The sequence below is a fragment of the Ambystoma mexicanum genome, chromosome 6p, assembly GCF_040938575.1.
Source record: "Ambystoma mexicanum isolate Mex_15411 chromosome 6p, UKY_AmexF1_1, whole genome shotgun sequence".
Lineage (NCBI taxonomy): Eukaryota > Metazoa > Chordata > Amphibia > Caudata > Ambystomatidae > Ambystoma > Ambystoma mexicanum.
The window spans coordinates 251,794,065-251,817,007 of record NC_090935.1 but is presented as its reverse complement, the minus strand read 5'-3'; the positions used below and the strand labels follow the sequence as shown (position 1 = coordinate 251,817,007).

The 22,943-nt window shown below is 46.5% G+C and overlaps 1 protein-coding gene across 4 annotated transcripts in view; it reads left to right on the top strand.

Annotated features, from left to right (window-relative positions):
- MYO5B (myosin VB) overlaps nucleotides 1-22,943 on the top strand; it is a 1,432,615-nt gene that overhangs the window by 774,236 nt on the left and 635,436 nt on the right. For all 4 annotated transcript variants that reach the window (XM_069626964.1, XM_069626962.1, XM_069626965.1 and 1 more), the window contains exon 9: nucleotides 5,899-6,008. In XM_069626964.1, coding sequence (XP_069483065.1) covers nucleotides 5,899-6,008 — 110 coding nt within the window. The remainder of the gene's footprint in view (nucleotides 1-5,898; nucleotides 6,009-22,943) is intronic.

The window sequence follows — 22,943 nt, the reverse complement described above, 5'->3', positions numbered from 1 at the left end:
CCTAGACTCAGGCAGCTAAAACTCATGACCGAGATCATCTGGCGTCCCCTTTACCTAGACTCAGGCAGCACACCCTGCCCCTTAAAATTACCAAACATCTCTTCACTGCCCCTTGAATGACCAGACAGAACCTAGCTGCCCCTACCCAAAACATGGACAGCACCTCAAAACCGCTTAAGTACAGCAATGGCAACACTAACTACCCCTAACCAGGCCCTAGACAGCACCTAAATAAACCTTAAATCAACAACAGCACCTCGCTGCCCAACCAACAACCAACAGAACAGCCCCTAACTGTCCTAAAATCAACACACCTTGCTACCCCACCTAACAGCACGTGGACAGCATCTCACTGCCCCTACAACTACCAGACAGCACCTCAATATACCTAAAACCAAACAACACCTCGCTACCCCAACTAACAGCATATGGACAACACCTAGACAACACCCAACTACCAGACAGCACCTCAATATACTTAAAACCAAACAACACCTCACTGTCCCTAAATTGCTACCCCACCTAACAGTATATGGACCGCATCTAGACAACACCTAGACAACACCTCACTATCCCTACAAACACCAGACATCACCTCACTGCCCCTAACAACACCAGACCGCTCCCAACTGCCCCTACAAACGACCAGACAGCACCTCACTGTCCCAACACACCAAACAGCACCTGACTGTCCCTAAAACACCAGAACACAACCAGACAGCACATCACTGTCCCTAAAAACACCAAACCGCACCTGACTGTCCCTAAAAACCACAGACAGCACCTCACTGCCACCATAATGACCCAAACAGCACTTGACTGTCCCTCACAACACCAGACAGCACCTCCATGGACCTAAAACCATCCCTACAAACACCAGACAGCACCTCACTGCCCCTACAAACTACCAGACAGCACCTCACTGCCCCTGGAACAACAGACAGCACCTCCATATACCTAAAACCATCCCTACAAACACTAGACAGCACCTCACTGCCCCTACAACTACCAGAACACCAGAACACAACCAGACAGCACCTCACTAAACTCTAAAACAACCAGGGTGCACTCGAATATGCCCCTAGAACAACCAAACAACACCTCACTGTCCCTAAATACACAAGAAAATAACCAGACAGAACCACGCCGCCCCTAAAACAACCAGACAGCACCTCCATACACCTAAAACCATTCCTACAAACAACCAGACAGCACCTCACTGTCGTTAAAACACCAAACAGCACCTGGCTGTCCCTAAAATCCCCATACTAAAAACACCAAACAGCACCTCACTGCCTCATGACCCCGACAACACCTACCCCAAAATGACCCAGACAGCACCTGACTGTCCCTAAAAACACCAGACAGCAACTCACTGTCCCTAGAATGACCTTACAGAATCTCATTCCCCCTAAAAACAACCAGACAGCACCTCACTGCCCTTTGAAATAAACAACACCTAACCACCCTTTAGATTAACCAGGCAGCACCTCACTACCACTTGAATTCCCAGGCAGCACCTCACTACCCCTTTAAAACCCTAAAATGCACCTCACTATCACTTTAAATTGCCAGGCAGCACCTGACTGCCCCTTAAAACACCAGCATCATCCACACATAACCAGGGGACATGCCCCTACAAACAACAACCAACAGAACACACACACAGGACCAGATATGAATCCCATGAAAATCATTTTAAATAGCGTCATGGCGCAAAGTTCTTACACCACCCCCAAAATATCCATGAAATGCACAACATAAATGCAAATCATCTGCGCCACAATCCCTGCGCCAATCCCAGCATATGATGAAGTAGAAGCACCTCACTGCCCCCAAAATGACCAGACAGCACCTCACTGCCCCTAAAAGTACTGGCATCATCCACACATAACAAGGGGAAACACCCCTACGAACACGACAAACAAAACACTGCAGGACAACATGTACAACCCACAGTAAGCGATACCAGATCAAGTCCATGGCGCTAAAAACCCTGTGCCAACCCCAACATGTCCCTGTAATGCAAAACACAAAATGCATGGCAAGTAATCGTACATGCAAAAATGGATGCAAGTGACATGGCGCTAAAGTCCCTGCGCCATACCCCCACCCACATGTCCACTTCAGCCAACCTGCAAAGAAAACATTGCATAAACAACATTACAATGTCCCATGGACCCCACACCCACGCGTCCATAGTGAAAACCCAAAGACATGTCCTAACAGCAGGCCACGTACATAAACACGACATCAGTACATACATGACAGGCCCAACACTGCTAACATCAACCCAGGACCCAACCCAAATTGTACTCAAAACAGAGGCCACAAAGTAAATACAAACAACATTAACCAATAAAACTGGCCTCACCAAACATGTGCCTCTATTTAGTTACTAGCCAGATCCTTCATCACGTTACTTATTCCCCACTGGTCCAGATCCAATGCTCGGCATCTCACCAACATTCCTGTCACATCGCTGTATCCACGCAGCTTCCACTTTATTCCAGGACACACATGGTAAATAGCCTCAAATTCCTTGACACTCCCTGCGCTCCCCACTCGTGGCAAGACACCGACTTTTGCTTGACCGCGAGGTTCAAATATGGTCCGCGATTTGCCATTCTCCGTCCCAAAATTTGCTGAAATCCCTCCAGCGTCACGAATCACGGAAGCATGAACCATCCTGCGCTCCAACTTCCTTCCTTGCGCGGCGCAGCACCCGTATTCGGCCCCTGCGTGTCCATGTAGTATAACGCTGCGTTCCATGTGAACGCTGCGTTCCAGCTTAGACCTCTGGAACGCCTGTCCTCCGCCCACTAATGCTGGCCCACCTCCAACCAACGTCATCATTACTGCTGCCGGCACCGCAAGGGAAACACCTCTGGCCGGCACACCAACGCTCCGATGACTTGTGCCTCCTATGGTGCTGCTCCATTCCTGCTGCGCAGTTCTGCACCGCACGTCACACAGCTCTCCCAGATCCCAGCAGAAATAGGACCACTCCATGCCGGAAGCCTGGGCGCTGCAACGCGCAGCTGCAATGCGCAGCTGCAACGTGCGCTCCAATCAAGACGCACGGCACCCCAACGGAGATTGAACAACCTCCTCCAATCTTCCACAGGGCCCTCCCTGTTGGGCCCCACCGCCACACCTGCACACTCCCGAGCTGGAGGGCAATAGCGGCCAGACCTCTGCTTCTCCTGCGGAACTACCTCCTCCAATCTTCCGCAGGGCCCTCCTGTTGGGCCCCACCGCTGCACCTGCACACTCCCGACCCGGAGGGCAATGGCATCCCGACCTCCGCTTCTCCTACGCCAGACCGGCACGCCGTGCCAATACAGCTGCAGCCGCAGACTCTCCGACCTGGGCCTTCTGACACCGCTGCTTCAAGACTACCGTCAAGCTCTGAACCGCCCCAACAGAGTGCAGCCGTCACACGCAGCTGCAGACACTGAGCCGCCACAGCCCAGCACCGCCTGGGTACCGGACCTTCCAAGCGCTGGGCCACCTCAGCCCCGGCACCGCCTGGATTCGGACCTTCCAGGCACTGGCCACCTCAGCCCCAGCGCTGCTTGGATTCTGGACCTACCAGGCACTGGGCCAGCTCCCCTGGCACCGCCTGGACTCTGGACCTACCGGATCCCCGACCTGGACCACTGCATTGGATCCCACTGCACCGCCCGGCCTGCAGCTCCTTGGTGCTGGATGGATGTCACCCTGGAAGGCAGCGCTCCTCACCTACTGCCCCTTCCCAGCAGGACCATCCTCGTCGCCAGTGATGTAAACTACCCTCCTACGCCAATCAAGAACACCATAAGATAAGTAGTTAACATGTAGGTTTATTCTCTTAGTTATTAAGTAGAGAAAGCACTGGAACATCCATCTAGCCCAGCAGCTTAGGTCCAACTGACACCAGTAGAACCCAAAACATACCTCAATATTCCACCAAGAGTCCCAGTGACATCATCACACCAACACTCCACCTAGAATGTTGGTGACATCACCACCATCACAACACTCATAGCCATAATCAATCAGCACAGATTATGACGATTGCCCCTCTCTACAATAACACCAACTAGACCCATGGTAGGAACCCCACACTAAGTGCAATTACCAGAAATGTTGTAGCTCAGAAACCATTTTACCCCCCTTGAGCCCAAACCCCTACACCCCAAGATCTACCCAAGATCTTAACTGGAAAACTGAAAAACTAGCTCAACCACAAGCTCTCCCCAGACCTGAGCCCACTCAGCTACTACCCGCTGAATGAACCACAACATGGAAGACCCAACACTCCGCTATCAACCAGCTGAATAACAACAAAGGAGAAAGCAACCCACAGATTATGACACGCTGATTCTGCTGAGGATAACAGTTTTCCGTTAGGGCAAGTGTTCTCCTCCTCCTCCTCTTCAAGGAATGGCTCCTCCCTAGCATGACAGCCACACCCTCCACTCCCCACCCACCCTGTGACAGGGTGCTCTGCTCCTAATTATGCTAATAACTTGCTGGGGCGGGTCATCTTTGCTGCATATGTGAGATAGTTCTCACTTGGCATTAATAAGGCATCCCAGGGACATTCTCAGGACTAAATGGAGCTGAAACACGTGCCTTTAATTGTGTCCAGTCCACAGGAGGAGTCGGCCCCAGGATTCATCTCACATTCACTGTAAATGCTGAGGTAATTCCACTAAGTCATCAAAGGCACAAAGGTTAAGGGGACTGCCTAATCACACGTCCATCAGCCCTGAAGGCATTAACGGTTAAATGTGATTTTACCGAAGTCAAATTCAGAGTGGTTTCACACAGGTACAAAATACCGAAATAAAATAGCAAATTTCATAGTTTGGGTTATCCTCCCCAAGCCCCCTGTTTTCCTATCCTTTTAATCCCATCCCCACCCATGTTAACCCCTTACCTCACTACCATATATATATTTATTTACAATTTTCAGTATTTTTTATCTCGGTGAAAGTTCCCACTCTGAATTTTTTTCCGGTAAAATGACTGGATACCGGAATTAACTAGTTTTTCATGTCTACTATGTCATCCCACTACATCATTTAAAAGTCATTGTTAATGGCATTGAGAAAAGTGATTAGAGTACACTTATCTTAATCCTCTGTACCACTGGTGTGGGGGTGGGGGGCATGGTGTGGCGAGGGTATGGTAGTGAAGGTAGATGTGGTTTTAACAAAAGTGCACGCAAGCACAGAGTTAAGAAGAGCAAAGCAGCGCAGGAGCGGGTAGATCCGTACATGGTAGAGAGAGGCATGTGAGGGAATGGGTGGTAAAGGGAGGTTATGGGGGTCTCCCCTGCACAAAAGAAGAAAAAGCAAGGGGTCAAGGATAAGAGTTGTTAAGGTGCCCCCCGCAACCATTCAGGTAGGGCAGTAAGGAAATGGGGGATTTGCAAAGAAATGAAGGAAGAGGCATGTCCCAGACACCCTATGCATGCAATAGAGATGCCGCGTGGGAGCTGGTCATGCCGCTGCGGGGGTACCGTATTAAGATGGGCACTGTCATCACGATCTATGGGAAAATTAGAGAAGAAAATATAGCAATTATGAAATATTCCTTGATATCATGCAGATGCAAATTCTGCTGGCTTTAAACATTGTGGTGAATAAAGCACGCAGAACGATATGATATTATCCTCCTGTTTGATATTAGCCAATGTAATGGCACGCAGAGTTGACTTGATACTGTATTTAGTAGTTCTCCTGTGCTTCCCGAGCGATCATTACCACTTGATCGGATTTTATTGAAGTCTCAAGACTCCCGAGACATCATCAACCCTGTAAAGTCCCATAAATGTTTGGAGCGTGATTGCAAATGCCTTCCTTGTGATCCCGGTGGAATAATGCATCTGTCGCTTCTCTCCGACAGGCGTGAAGGAGTCCCATCAGATGAGCATTTTTAAGATAATTGCCTCCATCCTGCACCTTGGAAACGTGGAAATTCATTCAGAGCGAGATGGCGAATCCAGCAGCATACCCGTAAGTTCTCTACAGATGGTCAGTTGGCCATCTACCCTGGTTTATCCAAGGATGAAGGTAGAGGTGATGGGATTCTCGTTCATCTCTGGCTCCAGGAGGGTCCACCCCTAATTTCCATGACCCAAATCCGGTAGCAGGAGGTGAAAATGCTGTGATGTTTCAGTTGTCGGTTACTTTTGTATAGCAATTTAGTTATTGTGGGTCAACATGAAATGGTTGCAATGTGTGCCATTATGTTCTCTTGCTGTCTGTGGGTTTGTTTGAAATATTTAGCTTAGTAAGCGGTCTGTGCAGCGGTCACTATGAAAGCACACCCCATTCTCCCTTCCCTACCATTGCCAGGCCCTTCTGGTGAGGATATACACAGAACAACAGACTAAGAACAGGTTGCCTCCTCGCCATTCTGTTTTACAAACTATTGTGAGTAAATTAATAAACTGTGGGGATCAGATTAATTTATGATTCCAGATAATGCTCCTGCAGAAGGTCTTTAGAAATCCTCACCAGAATATAGAGTGTATTGTGGCACGGTATCTAGTGTTTCCATCGAAAAGGTTTCCAAAGGAATCTTTTCCATTGAAACCTATCCATTGAAAATATATTCATCGAATGCATATATGTGATGGGTAAAGGGTTCATTTTCGTTGGGGTGGGCTTTTAAGGGTATAAAACAGGGGTTTGGTGGGACCCCCCAAAAAAATACAAAAATATGCATTTGATGCTAATATTTTCGATGGTTAGGTTTTCGATGCAAAAAATGTCATTGAAAAATTGTAGATGGAAAGACCATAAACCTTGTGGCACTAATATGTACATTTTGCAGCATTTATGCTTAATTACAATAGTTGTAGTGGTTAATACAGTTTCAGAATTCTATGTTTAATGTTGTTACTGTGCCTGAAAGGGAGCTCCTTCACATTAATGATTCCGGGTATAGAGCCGCTGATGCTGTGGGCACTAGATATCACACATTGTCCTAGATTTCTCAATCAGATGTGTGTGGCACATTTACACATGGCATATCTTGTGTTTTTCTGCTGCAAGCACAACATCACAATACGCTGGATGGTCTGTTAACACCCGAAACTCGCTGACCCATCTCGACTTTTAAAATAATAAGTTATATCGATATCGATACGTGAAATTAAGGAGTTGATAAATTAGAATGAAACCTAACTTTGCAACCCGGATGTTAGATTAGAAAAGGAAATGTCAGCTAATAAGCCTTACATGTCACAGCGCCACCTAGTAGCCATCCCAGTTTACTTCCTGTTCAGAGCTGCAGAGCAATGCAGTGTGGGTATGAAGCAATTAAATGCAAAGCTTGCATTTATGCTTGATTTGAGGTCAATGTGGTTATCTTCTGGACACCCACAGGCTGTCGCCAGAAGCTTTTCACCCTTTGCCAGCCCCCCAAAACTTTTATCACATCTTAACTATCTGAAAGCTCAGTCCCTCCAGATGCTCATCTCCTCCGTGGCCACTCAAGACGAGTGAATTGCAGTGCAGCCTTGTGATCTTGTGTAAACGATAAAGAGTCTGAGCACTCGAGCTCTCCATGAATGCATTGGGGTGCATATTAATTGCGCAATATGTATTAATATAAAAGCAGGCTACACTGTCTTACCCCTGACTTGCCATTAGCACCATGCTCCCCCCACTGTTTATAGGGTTATTTTCAAAACTGACCATTTGACCTAGGCACCTACCGCCATTAATATTTCTCCTCTGCGGCCCCCGGATCACTTACACATTTCCTGCTTCTCTGTGAGGGCCTCTAAGCTCCAACTCTAAGATATGCGTTGCTATGCTGGCTTTTAGCCCTTCCCATAATGTGAGGGCCACTGCAGCCCCTAGACAGTGGTACACATGATCCACCTATCTGCAGCCATCTCTATTGCGTGTCAGATTATTAGCCAGGCACTCTTCTGCAAACACTGTTGGAAGTTAGACTGAGGAAGAGGAGAAGAGGACATTTCAAATGTCATACTTTATTAAATAAAGAAAATAAGGCCTGTTCTGTTCCCATCTATAAGGAGGTTTGTATCCCAGTTTATGAAGAAAACAATAAAGGGTGCTTGTCACGATGCCTGATCAACATGAAGCAGTCCCCTGTCCAAACACTGATCTAAGATGAATCCTGTTCCTACCACTACCAAAAGGGTAACAGACAGTCAACCAGACCAGGTCTATTTGGGGTGTTCTACTGAACGTAGGAAGTGGTGGTTGTCTTCGAATCTCCACCCAAATGTCTCTTTGATTTCTCCCAAGCTACCCAATGTCTATTGATCCTTCCTCTCCTCTTTGGGTAACGGTTTCTGTCTTTTTGGGTCCCCTCGTAATTACTCAGTCAAGACACATAGGGCCTTATTACGCGGTAGGTGGTAAGGGATTACCGGCACCGGTAAGGGCACCGGTGCCGGTAATCCCTTACCACCCTATTACGAGGTCCCTTAGCGGATCCCTTCCTTAACACCTGGTCCTACCAGGTGTTAAGGACGGGACCCGTTAAGAGACTTCACAGCTAATAATGGTACCGCAAATTGCGGTACCGTTATTAGCTCCATCCCCATTCCCATTGAGCCCTACGGGGGCTCGAATGGGAATGGGGAATGGTTCCCGGAATGGGGATTTACCGGGTCCTCCAAGGTTGGAATGACCCGGTAAGTCCCTATTCCGGGAACTCGGACCCGGAATGCGGTAAGGGGGTAGCCATGGTGCTAGCAGCACCATGGCTACCTCCTACCGTGTAATGAGGCCCATAGTGTTTCTCAACCCGCCTTGGGGTATTTCCTCCTTCTCCCCACCTGGGAGCTTGGTGGAATGCACATTGCCTTGGGGTCCTGCTTCTCACACCCCACCATGGTGTTCGTCTTCTCACACCCCTTCTTAGGATCTCAGGTCTCCTATCCCATCTAGGCATCTTCTGTCTTTCACCCTACATTGGACTGTCTTGCCTTTCACCCCAACTAGAGATATATTGTTGCTCACCCCTTCTTGGGATATCTGGTTTCTCGCTCCATCTTGGGCTATTGGGTTTCTCAACCTTTCTTAGGTTATCTTGTTTCTCACCCCTTCTTGGGTTATCTGGTTTCTCGCCCTGTCTTGGGCAATGGCCATCCCCTCTCCACCCTCCTCCCAGTTGCCTGGTTGCACTGTGTATCTTGTTTGCTGCTGCTGCAGCCCTCGAGGAAGGCAGTCTCCTTAGCTGATGCAGAACTGTGATTCTGGTTTCCCTCCGGTCTTCCTCGTCGGTTCGCTTGCATTGGTTCTTCCCATCGGGGCTCAACAGACTTTGGTGTCAGTTCCAGCAGGCACTGGGGCGCTTTGTGGGTGGTTGCGTCTCTTCTTAATTTGGTGGGACCGAGCTTCTCTCGCTCCTGGTCTTGTCAAAGGCAGCAGCGTTCAGCAGGCTTTCTTGCTCTTTCGCTCTCCACGCTATCTGCATAGTGCTACTTCCTAGCTCTGCCGCGAAGGGGGACATCCCTTCTTCTGTGTTATTCCACAGGCTTGGGTCCATCTCTCTCTCTCTCTCTCTCTCTCTCTCTCTCTCTCTCTCTCTCTCTCTCTCCCTGTCTCTCTCTCTCTACATCTTGGAGTCGGTCTCAAGGAACCTTTATGTTCCTCCCTGGAGCGAGGAGGGGCAAACCATTGGTCCTGCACCTCATGCAAGGATGGCAACAGAAATGGGTCAGAAACCACACCAGCCACGTCTCTATCGATATTCATATAGTTGTCTCTGGTAATCCCAATATAGCCAACTTTAGTAGACAACGGAGGGCAAGACATATCACATTTTAGGGATTTCCTTTCCTTAAAGGGGGGTCACACCCACTGAGATCCCGATTCCCCGTCCACTAGGGATTGTTAAGCATAGCAGGCTCACATTCCTAGGCCAAAGGGGGTTGCTACCCCCTGGGGAGAGGGGACAAATTCCTTGGATTCGTCCCAGTATTCAACATACATTTAGTAGTACTACACTGTTAGGCACTATGTGGCTACAAATTGAACAAATATCCAAACAAAGGTTCACTACCTTGTGCCTTCCATCCTCATCCATGATTTTAGAGTTGATTTTCAAAATGAACCATATTGTTTGGCCCTAATTGACCCTCCAGTAACTTTGTGACCCTGACACCCTATCTGCAGAGTTACTCTAAGGCACTTACCCGCATCAGCTATGCCGAAGACCCCTCCAAATGTTTCACGCAAGCTGTCAGCCCTTCTTCTGCACCCCAGACACTTCACCAATCTGTCTGCTCCTCAACCCTAAAACATATTGCAATTTGATACAGGCCCTCCAGACTCTCTGCTAATTTGCATTAAATACAGAATATTGCATTGCAATGCAGCCTTTGGATCCTGGGAAGACTATATTGTATTTGCTCTCCAGGGTTCTAAAATAATGTGGTACAAGCCATTTTAAACACACATTTAAGTAACATATAATGATGCATCAGTGAACTGCATTGCCATGCCTGCCTTTTTTTAAACTAACATTTTTGTTCAGAGCACCAACTCAGGACAAGGGCTGCCACCCAAGGCCCCTCCATGACCATCACAGCATCCGACGCTTGGACCTCCCCTGTACGTTGCCATCAAGGTCTACATTGGAGGTCACGTGAAAGATCACGTGACCACTCTGGACTTGCAGAACTCCCCTGCCGGTGTTGCTGCTGCCCCTCCTGCCATCACCTTGTGCAGGACGAGGGTTGCCACCCAAAAGATCCCTTGACCCTCACGGCATCCTCTCCTAATACCTCCCCTGCACCCTCCCTTCCATAACTAAATCTGTGGTCACGTGAGGGATCACGTGTTCCACTCTGCCTACACCTTCCACTCCTGTGGGTTTCCCTGCCTTGGGTGTCCATTGAAAGAGTGACCCTCTAGGGGCACTGTCTCTCCCTGTTTGCTTTTGGCAGCTTTGTTTTTTTCTCCACTGTTATTTATGTTGCTGTCGTCCTCTTAGCATGGCTCCCCATTCTCACTTGCTTTTTGCTATATCTATTTTCGGTTTCGGACGAAAAGTCTGAATAAAAATTACTGACCCCACCAATCAACCTAAAACTCACACCACAAAAAGTTCTAACTACCAAAATTTCAAACTTTTCGTGGTATGTGTTTAGGTGTTTTGGTGGGGTCGGGATGGGCCCTGGTGGGTGTCCCCCGCAACACATTGCTCACTGTAGTACACCCCCCCCGCTCTCCAGGCCCTTGCCAGTAAAAAAAAAAACAAAAAACAAAAAAAAAGGCGTGGGCTGTGGGGGTGTCCCCCGCAACACCCCGCTCACTGTACTATACAATATAGAGGGCGGGGGTTGTGAGGGACACCGCCTGCAGCTCACCCAAAGTAAAAAAAAATAAAAAGAAAAGGACCCTGCAGCGCCGGTCCCCGATCACGGAAGTGAAAGGGAACCGGCACCGCAGAGACACAGTGTGTCTGAAGGGAAGGGAAGTAGGGGTGTGGGGGTGAGGTGGGGGTGTGTTGGGGGTGTGAGTGAGTGAGTGAGTGTGTGTAGGGGTGTGAGTTTGAGTCTGTGTGATTTTAATGGATGTCTGCATGGGAAATGTACGAACATTTTTGTGTTGTATACATTTCCCATGCAGACATTTCCGTCTCGACCATTCCGCGACGGTAAAATCACGCAGATCCCTATTTTCCTGTTCCTAGCCCTCATGCCATCCTCAATAGTTAGGTTCTCTACCCGCCCACAATCCTGCCAATCTCTGTTACCCTTGTTGGGGACGAACCCCAAGGTATGCCAGAGGGACACTGGAAGTTTGCGGACTTGGAGGGCACAACACCCTCCCCAAGGATACACGGAGGACTTGGTCAACGGCAAGTTCAAACTGTGGTTTATTACAGACACAACAGCGATCAGCACAAAAACAAAATATATTCATGCACATGTTGCTCTTCCTCGGCTCGCCAGCCAGTTTTACTCCCAAATGGCATCAGCACTTCGTCATAATCTGGACCCTTCTCCAGAAAACCTATTGGGCCGGGTGATTGGGTATTGAGTATGTTATAACCTATACAGGACATTATAGATGTTATTCTACTGGCCCTTGCATGTCAGGTGGTTGGCCTGTTCTCCTCAATCCACTAAATATAACATTGTTGCAGTGTTGTAGACATACCATTGGTTCTTGCCCGTTGCTACCCACGCCTAGGGTACTAAACTGTGATTGGCTAGAGCTGACGTCCCAGGGCTGGGATCCGCAAAGATTCTCAGCTCACTGTATAACTCTTCAAGGTGATGAGAACGATTATGTGTCTGAAATGTAACTTGTGTGTACCACCTTTGCGTTATGAAAGTGCTCCCCTGACCGGCACAACACTTGTTGCATACTTGTTGCGGTCTGTGTCTGCCAGCCTGACAGCGGCCCTCCTTTCACACCGCCAATTGCTGTCCATTGTCTGCTTTGGCCGCGTCACGTGTTCAGAGACCACGCATTTGAGCTTGCAGCTCTGAATTATGCTTATTTATTCATATTTTCTGCAGCTGGTCCCTTTGTCATCAGGGGATTGACCTTGGCTGTGGGTCCTGTCTCACGTGTCTTGCTCTCCATTCAGCCTGAATCAGCTCAGCGCGTCTCTTGCTCAGAGGCCTGAGGCCTGCTGTCATTTTCCTAAACCTTATAAGGCGGTTTCTACTGTGTCCATACTATACTACATTCTCCATAGGTTAGTCACACTTGGCTCTCTCAAGTCCCATAGGTGCTCCTGCGGTTCCATAGGGTTATTCGCATTTAAGCATCTGCAAGCTTTGCTCAGCATCTCTTGTGCCTTGCGGTTTCTGCCTTGCTGCATTTAGCTAATGGCAAAAATAATAAAAACATTGACAGTATGTATATGTATCTGTCATCTAACTAGAGAACTGTACGCTCATGTTCTTCGTGTATTTGAATGTGTGTTTGTGTCCCGAAGTGCGGATCGCACGTGCGCTTCACGTCTAACGCTGCATTGTTGTGATGTCTCTAACGACGTAAGCAACATGGCTTCCTGGTGTTTAGTCCAAGCTGTTCATACAAGTGTCTCATTCATGCATGGATAAAGCTGTATGTCCCTTGGTCTGTATGGCTGGCTGAGGAGATGCCTGTCAACGTGCTTGTCAATCACACACCCATTAGGAAATGGTCCAAAATGAAACAGATGATTGTGGTGTTTTCTGGCCTTCTTTCTTGTCATGAATTTAGTGGGGGGGGGGAGGTTGGCAGGATCCCAAACCACTCTTCACCCCTACTGTCATCTTTCCCGTTATTACTATACTTTGGAATGTCAGGTCCACCTGTAACAAGTCACACTCTATTCTTGATCTGTTTCTTCGTTTTAACTTTAATTTTCTCTGCCTTATCGAGACCTGGATTACTTCTGACAAGTCTTTCATCCCTGCTTCGTTTGCATCCTTGCGTACTAACTTCGCCCACTCTCCCTGCCACCATGGAAAGGGCAGCAGTACAGGTATCCTGTACCACTCATCATGGTCTCTTGCTCCTCCTAAACAGTCTCTTCCTGTCTTCTCTTCTTTTGAATATCACTTTTCTCAGTTCTGTCATCCTCTCTCTGTCTAGTTCTGTCATCCTCTCTCTGTCTCTTTTCTCATTCTTTATCTACCAGCTCGCCCAGCCTCTTCATTCCTTTGGGTCTTGAATCTCTTCTGTCTTTTCTTCTTCCTATGTCTTCTCTGTTAATTCTTCTTGGTGACTTTAACCTTCATCTTCACACCACCCATGCTTCTTTTCCTCTTCTTCCCCGTCCCAAATCTTTCCATTTGTCCCAACTCCGCCATCCCATTCTTCTGGCTCCTCTTTAGACTTAGGACCTCATCACGAGTTGAGCGGTATCCCGACTGGGATACCGCCCAACTTTATTTGCGTTAGTGCCCACCCACCCAATGGTATTACAGCCGGATCACGGGTTGGCCGGTAAACGTTATTCCTCATTGGGGAATTTTTAGTGCAATTACCGCTAGCGGTATTACCATGTGGTAATTGCACCAAGAATCAGCATTTTCCCAGCATGTTTATCCTCTGCTCTGAGCTGGGGTAAACATATAATACTCATGATTGGGCAGACCCTTAAATGCGGCAGTAACCCCGTTACCACCGCATTTAAGGGCTACTGCCCAACTCATGATGAGGCACTTACTATTCACCTTTGTCGCTTGTGACCCTCTTGTTCAGGCCTACCATGCCTACTCTACTGATCATTTTCTTCTTTCTTCCTTCCTTGTCCTGTCCACCATCTACTCCTCCCCTGCCACATTCTCTGCTTATTAAACTCTTCATCATTTCTTTTTTCTCTTTCCTCTACTATCCCTCTAATCAATGACTTCTCCTCTCTTTCTGTGGATGCTGCATCTACCCTTCTTACCTCCTCCCTGTGCTTTACTTTTGATTACTCCTTCCCACCCGTTCTTTTACTCCCTCTCTGAAACTTTCTCAGCTCTGGCTATCCCCCTTTCTTCTGTCTTTGCTCAGCCGAAAGCTATTGGTAGAAATCTAACTCACTGGATGATCTGCTCTCTCTATCTTATCTTCATTCTTCCTACAATTCCCTCCTACTTTCTGCCAAAAAACAATACTTTTGTTTGCTTGCTCTTTCACTTTCTCACCATCCTTGTCGCTTATTTCAGTTACTCAACTCAATCCTTGCCCCTCGCCCTCCGGACCCTGCTCTCGTCTACTCTTTTGGTTACAGACTTTGCCTGTTTTTTTCTCTTCCAAAGTTGCATCTCTGCGTTCCTCGTTCTCAAACCTTACACCTTCTCGCTCACGCTCATAGCTTGCCCCCTGATTCCTCACTTGCTCTCCTGCTGTTTCTCTTTCTTGTTCTTCCTCACACTCTCTTTCCCTTCTGTCTCTGTCTTTATTTGATCTTCTCTGCTTACTTGACGCATGCTCACTCCACAGCCTCTCCTCTAGACCCTATTCCTTCCTCTATTATTTCCTTGATCTACCCACCTCTGATTCTCTAGCGCTCATCAATGTATCCTTGACATCCTCTATTTTTCCTTCCTCATTTAAACACGCGGTTGTTATTCCTATACTCAAAACACCTACACTTGATGCTTCTCTGTCATCTAATTTTCGCCCAATATCTCTACTTAAATTTGTATCTAAACTTCTTGAGAGGGTTGTTTACTCTCAGATCTCTTCTTATCTCCACCTTCATTCTCTTCTTCCTCCTCTGCAGTCTGGCATTCGTCCCACTCACTCTTTTCAGAATCTGCTCTATTACACGTCTCTAACTCACTTCTTTCCGCTAGATACAGCAAACTATCTTCTATTCTTATTCTCCTTCATCTGTCTGCGGCTTTCAATACTGTTGATCAACCGATTATTCTCTCTTCTCTTTACTTGTTGGGTCTTTCTGGGTCTGTCCTCACATGGTTTGGATCCTATGACTCTAACAGCTCCTTTTCGGTTTTGTGGGATAGGCAGCTGTCTTCTTCCTGTCCACTTCTTTTTGGAGTACCCCAAAGTTCTGTCCTTGGCTCCCTTCCTTTCTCTCTCTATAACATTGACTTTCTGTGCTCATCAGCTCCTTTAATCTTTCATGTCATTTCTATGCTGATGACACACACATCTTCTCCTTCTCGTATTTCTCTCCCTCTCTTCACCATACTGTTTCCTCTTCCTATCTGCTATCAGGGCTTGGATGGCATCTCCTTTTCTCCATCTCAATCCTACCAAGAAAGAGATCCTCTACTTTCCTTCCACCTCCCCTTCTCCCTCTGGTATCTTTCATTCCCCTACGTTGCTTCCCTTTCCCCCTCCGCTCCCAATCTTGGAGTCATCTTTGATCTCTCCCTCTGCTTTCCTCTTCACATCTCTGCTACTGCCCGTTCTTCTCACTATCATCTCTTTAATCTTCATCTTGCATGACCATTCCTCTCGTTTTAGGCTACCAAGCTTCTTGTATGTTCACTAGTTTTCTCCCAACTTAATAACTGTTCTGTACTTTTTCTTGGCCTTCCCTCTTCTCATCTTGCCCCCTTTCTTTTTTGTCTTTAACTCTTCTATCCTATATCCTGTACCCATAGCACCCGTTCTCTTATCTCAGCGTGCCTTCTCTCATTTGAGCTCTATCTTCTTTTCCATTTTCTATGGATTTTTTTCAATTCTCGCCATGGTCTTGCCCCCCTACATCTGCTCTTCTTATTTATTCGTCCCCCCACGCTCTCTCCACTCTCAGTCTCTCCTTCTTTCTGTCCCTAATTCACCCTGCGCTTCCTTTTGCTTTCGCTCATTCACGCTTCTTGTCCCCAAACATTGAATCTCTCTTCCTCTACCTCTCTGCTTCTCCCCTTGCCTCCATGTGTTCTTCACTTTCTTTACTGTTAATTGTAATTGTTGTTTTTAATCATTGTCAAAGCGCTTTAACGAATGCGCTCTATAAATAGAATAAAATACAAATCCAACATCTGTGCACTTTTGCATCTTACGTCTGCATGTACACTTATGTACAGTTGCCTGTTGGCACTTCTTTGTGGCTGCTACTTACATTCTCACCTGCCCCCTCATTAGCTGTCAGGAAAAGATCTGAGTACAGCCAGCCGTGACCAGAAATGATTTTGGGACCTGATGAACAAAGAGTGCCTGGCCCCTTAAGTCACTGCCTGTCTAGCCACTAGCCTTCCTCCTAGTGCCGCTATAGCCACTGATTATCTGCCACCTTTTACAATCCATCATTATCTCCCTCTAAGACCCTGGGCTGATGCTCACCATCCTTTGACTCAATTGGTAGAGTGTGCAAACTCATTGACTCTGTACTACACGGTCCTCATTTGGTAGGCATTGATTGGTTGACTCTTCTTGCCCTGTGTTGACCTGCTTTCATTATTCAATGTCTAATCTCACGGTTTGTGAGTCTGGAACCCATTGCATAATCTGTTTCGATGTGGTCATTGTCAGCTATGGCCTTTCATCCTTCCAGGATGCATCCTATTATTGTATGATCTTGACTTGTTGTAATTCATGACTTGTTGTAAAATCTCTTGAAGCCCTTTGAAGATGAAATGCACTTGTGTGACCACATCTTGGGCCTCATCAAAAGTTAATTGGAATGGAAAATATGATTACCGCCGCTTTAGTTGGAGGATTTGCCTCCAGCGTACAGCTGAAGCAGATTCCTCACTTTTCCTCCAAACATCATCAGAATTACTGCTGCTGATAAATCCTACAATTGCCCCATGAAGCTCATAAATGGGACAATAGGTTGCTGTTATACCACTCGTAATCATGTAGTAATTTCACAGGATTGAGTGCGAAAATGGTAAACGAGTAAACAGTAAATGAGTTTGGACATTATGCTAAACTCTTGATAGGCCCATGGGTTTTGCCATTTTGCCACATTCCATGATTGAATATCACCTTCTTTTGAGCCCCCATAATGCCACACCACCACCTTTTTTCATATCAACCCTATAATAACTTCTTAATTTCCCCTCTGACCTTAAGAAGCTACCCCTCCTGGGAGATTAGAACCTACACTAGAACCTGGCTTGCTTCTCTGCAGGGCTCTTAACACACGTGGAAGGGTCTTCTCTTCTCCCATATTTGTCTACCCAAGTCCTCCTCGTCAAAGGAAACGAAACAATGCAATTAACTAACTTTACTGTGGGACTTGCCGTGAATGTGTGTGGGCTGTGCCTCATTTGCGTGACCAGGCCTCCCCTCTATGCTGGAACTCAGCTAAAGACTCTGCTGCTCTGTATCTTCTAGCGCAAGCAGAGTTCCTTGGGATGGTCGCCCTATATAGGACCACGTCCAAAATGGCTGCTAGGTAGTAGTTCCCAGGCAGTGCATGTCTGGGAAATGTAGTTTTTTCCATGTAGATTCTTTTCTGCCACCTTTTCTTCCTATACATTCTATTTTCTACAAATAGGGCAACAGGGAGTGGTCATGATGGGTGCATTATAACCCCCTTAGCTTTGTTGTTCTCTAGCAGGGAGTAGTTACCAGTGGATGTGACACATTTGGCCTCATTACACGGTAGGAGGTAACCATGCCGCTATTAGCGGCGTGGCTACTCCCTTACCGCATTCCGGGTCCGGGTAGGCGGCATGGGGACTTACCGGGTCATTCCGACCCTGGAAGACCCGGTAAGTCTCTATTCCAAATACCATTCCCCATTCCCATTTGAGCCCCCATAGGGCTCAATGGGAATGGAGAATGAGCTAATAACGGTACCGCAATGTGTCAGACCAGGCGTTAAGGATGGGACCCGCTGAGGGACCTCGTAGTAGGGCGCTAAGGGATTACCGGCACCGGTGACCTTACCAGTGCCGGTAATCCCTTAGCGGCTACTGTGTAATGAGGCCCATTGTATTCTGGTATTGTTGTATGCTCTGGTGTTTTGTTCTTAGCCGCTGACAACTGATCTAATTGATGGCATCAACAAGTTTTGGTTTGAAGTTCTTTCCTTTACACATTTGCTGGTGGATAATTGTTAAAAAGGTCCTTTGTGTATTTTGTGTGTATTTGAATACATGTTGTATGCATATTATGATAGTTTGGAGCCTGTGAAATTGATAAACCAAAGAATTGTGTGAACTAGTGTCAGCTTACTGTGTGTCATTCTTACTTTGGATCCGTTTTGGAGAAGCCGATGGTGTACGATAGTGGCGGTGCTTATGGCGATGCAAAGCTTCCCCCACGAACTCCCCAAAAAAACATTTTTATTATTCTCAGCGCTGGCTGGAGGAATCGAACAATGAATTCATTCACTGGCGTCTTTGTAATTACTGCATAGCCGAATAGTTTACAGATACCAATTGGAAAGACTTCATATGTATAGAACCAGTATATTGGACTTCAAAAAATCAGGGAATAAATAAAAACAGTGAATCAAATATATCAATAAATGCATTCATTGGAGTCCCCTGCTCATATCCTTTTCGAGGTTGAGCGAACCAAAAATAAATAAACAACACTTGAACACAAGGTCAAATATTGTTTAACATGACTTAATAGATGTAGGACTGGTACAATAACCCAAAAAAACCGGGGAATAAATAAATAACAAAGTAAACTTTGTACCGTTCATGGAGAGGTTCATCAGGGTCAAACCTGGGTTCCAAATCTATTTTGGGAGCACCAGGCAGGCACTCAACCTCCTGTCCACTGATGTTTGGCTCCTAAATACTCGTGTGCTTGAAATTAAGTCCACATCTCACTCTCCAAAGTGTGTCCACGTGCGTTGTATTCAGAGCAGCAGGTGCATGCGCTTGGACCCCTACTCAATGACATGGAGCCACCTAGCGGCGAGATGATGAACTGCATGTTGGAAGACTGCCACGTGGAATAAATGATACTTTGGGATCAAAATAGTGGCAAAATGCAGTGATCTGCTTTTGTTTCCTAAATCTTTCAAGTCTTGCGCTTTTTAATGGCATGGTTTAGTAGTTTTGCTGCAGCACTGTCTTGCTTTCCTTTACTGCTATGAAACTGTATTAGCATGAATTATTCGTGTGTGTTGCTCTTCGCTTTAATTGATGTATACCTTGTATAGAGCGCTCTGGTGTCCCTCGGCGTGAGGTCCACTCTTAGCAACAACAATGAACGCAAATACGTGCATATAGTGAATGGTGTGATCGAATTAGGCAAAAGGCCATGACAAAGAATTCTCGAAGGCATCAATATGGCATTAAGGGAGAAGACCACTAAACACAAAAAAAAAATATTGTACCCCAGTGTTCCCTAGAGGATACAGCAGGGGTATGCCCATGGCTATAGTGTCTGCCAATGGCATGTTGATAGATTGCCACTTGGGCTCTACAGACCATTTCCCATCTGGGGAGTGCGCCTGCCACTGTTCTCTTTAACTCTTTTTGCATTTGATTTTTAAAGAATGTTGTTCCCAGGAGAAATCAACCACTGGCCAAGCCAGCGGTTTTGGCTTTTGTGTAGGCATGGGATAACCGTTTGACAGGCACTGCCATACTAGTATTAACTGCCCATTAAAAGGAAACTGTTGCAAAATGGTGGATTTTATACAAAAGCCTGGCAAATTCTTATCTAATACCTGTACACAAGCCGCAACTCTTGGCTTTGTGAATTCTTGTTTGTTTAGCAGGACTTCTATGCAAGGAACAGATGCGGGGACGCACACTGCTTATATTTCAAGTGGCTAAAGGTGCACTTGGTTAAGCCATTATTATGACACCAGTAGCACATTCACATATACAATGAAACCAGTAACCCTCTGATGACTGCTTAGAAATAAGCAGGCACTTAATGCTTGATAGCGGGAACTCGGAGATCTTGGGAGAATGTGTTTTGGGCAAGGAGAGGATAGTAGGTGGCAATAAATGTGGGCAGTCAATGGGTGGGTAAATAGCCCACCAACATGTGGGAAGCCAATTAGTGGGTAAATAGCCCACCACCAACCACAAGCTCTGTATCTCTCCTCAATCCCTTCTCTCTCCCATCTTTACTCCAATGCGATATTGTTGGCTTATAGATGCACTTAATCACCACCTCATAGTGAACATTTTAAAGACGTCTGGTGAGTATGACATTTTCTTAAGCGAGCTCGTGCCGCACGATCCACAGCTGGCTTAAGAGACCTGAGCAGAAGGTTTTGCATCTTTAGCAGGGCTGTGCCATGAGAGCAATGTCCAGACAGCTAATGAAAAAGCCTGGCACATTCTGGGGAAAATGGCATCAGGAGCAATTTTCAAAGAGCATTTTCACATTTGCATCGCATGCAACTGCCTTGGGCCCAAGCCACAAATTGGCCGAATAAGGAGGAAACTGTGTGGCGGCGGGTGGGGGGGTGTTTTGTGTTGGCACAGTTGTGCATGCATACTTAACCAAAATCCCCTGTGATTGTGGTAGAGGCCTTCAACCTATGGGCAGAAGACAAATTAGACACGCAAGAAGCATCACTGCTATTAGCTCTTGAAGGCATCGGTAAAACCCATAAAGAAGGTGATAGCATAGACTGGGTGTTGACACACAATTCGCACGACATATCTACTACTATGTGGGCCTGTCCCTGGTCAGGCCACCTCATGGTCAACACGAAAATTCGACTACCTACTGCTCCTACTACTCTAGACAACAAGCCAAGAATAGAGAAGAAATGTAGGCACTTCAAAAGTGTCATGGCTACTAACTTCTCAGCATCCTTGAGCACTTCCTTAGACTCCCTGGAAATGTGTGACAACGTTACAGACTTAGTTTTACATCACTCCACTATTGGTATGCTGGCTCTAGAAGTTCGGTCCACTCACTTTGAGCAAGTACAAAGTATCAGTGCAAACATTTAAACATACCATCATAGAAGCCAAGACTAAGAGTTACAACTTAAAAATTAACCACGCAAGATCCAGCTTGAGTGAGCTCTTTAAACTTCTTAAGGAATTTGAGAGCAAAACTTCCCCATTTCCTCCCATTGCCATAGACGTGTCAGGTAGTACAAAACGAATTTGTCAATAAAACCACAGGTTACCAGCAGCCAATCGCCAATCCTGCCTAAAAGTTACACATGCAGAAAATGAGGGATTTCACACGCCGACTTTGGCTAATACCAATTTAACATTCCCTGTATTTCGACTTCCAAACATGTACAGAAGCTGAAATCTTCGCCATATTTTCAGAACTTAAACACACTTCATATTTAGGGGATATCTGCCCTGCCAATATCTTCAAGGATTCCTTAGATGTTCTCATCCTATGGATCACCATAATGGTCAACCTGACCTTCAGGGATGGTACAGTCCCATCCTCCCTGAAAGAAGCATGGATGACTCCATCACTTAAGAAGAATACTTTGGACCCTGCGTTGGCTAAAATATTATCGACCCATAACCAACGTCTAATATCTTCTTAAAATCATAGACAGAGTGACGTATTTGCAGCTGCAGAAATTCATAGAGAGTAATACAATCCTGGGTTCTGCCAATTGGGATTCAGAGCCCGACATGGGACAGAGACCGCATAATTGGACCTTAAATCTAACATTGTTGGCATTGTGGAAAAAGGTAATCCAGCACTCCTGATGTTATTTTACCTCTCGGCGGTCTTCGATCTCATTGATAATAATCTCCTACAAGAGAGATTGAAAGGTATTGCCAACTGTTCTAAGAGGGCCACCCACGGTTCAAGGGCATCTCGAGTACCATTGAGAATGCTCATGCCTCCCCTTTTACCACTATATGTGGAGTGCCACAGGGATCATGCCTATCTCCCACCTTATTCAACGTCTACATCAGACCTTTACTTGACCTCTTGGACAGCCTAGGTGTTCAATATGCAATGTACGCAGACATCACCACTCCTGGAACTCTCATGTATTCATTCAGAAGACACCAAGGCCCTGAACAAGGTGTGTATGGCAATTCAATCTTGGGTGGCGTTAAACTCCCTGGCCCTTTACAATGGAAAGACAGAGCATCTCATCATCGCCTCCGGTCCTCATCTAAAGAAAATAGACCCATTTTATAAACACTTTAGTACCTTAAGCAATCGGATCCCTGTCATCGAATTTGTGAAAACACTGGGGGTATTTCTGGACTCGGAACTATTGATGACACAGCAGGTCTCACATACATTCTTCATGTGGATATGTGAATAAACCATTACACCAAATCAGACCCTACTGGTCAATTAATAACAGATCTCTACTTGCTACCACCCTGGTGAATGCTCGACTCGACTATTGTTAACAGCCTGCTTACCGTACCTCACAAACTAATCTACATTGCCTACAGACCACACAGAATGGACCAATTAGAGCAATCTATGGCCTGTTTAAATGATACCATGTTACTTCATCGAGAAGGACCCTACATTGGTTGTCCGTCAAACAGAGGATTACTCTCAAGATATTGGGCCTCATTCCGAGTTGGGCGGTAAGGGTTAACGGTCACCGGTAAGGAGACCGTTATTTGCTATTTGCAGGCATAATTAGCGCCTTCCCCA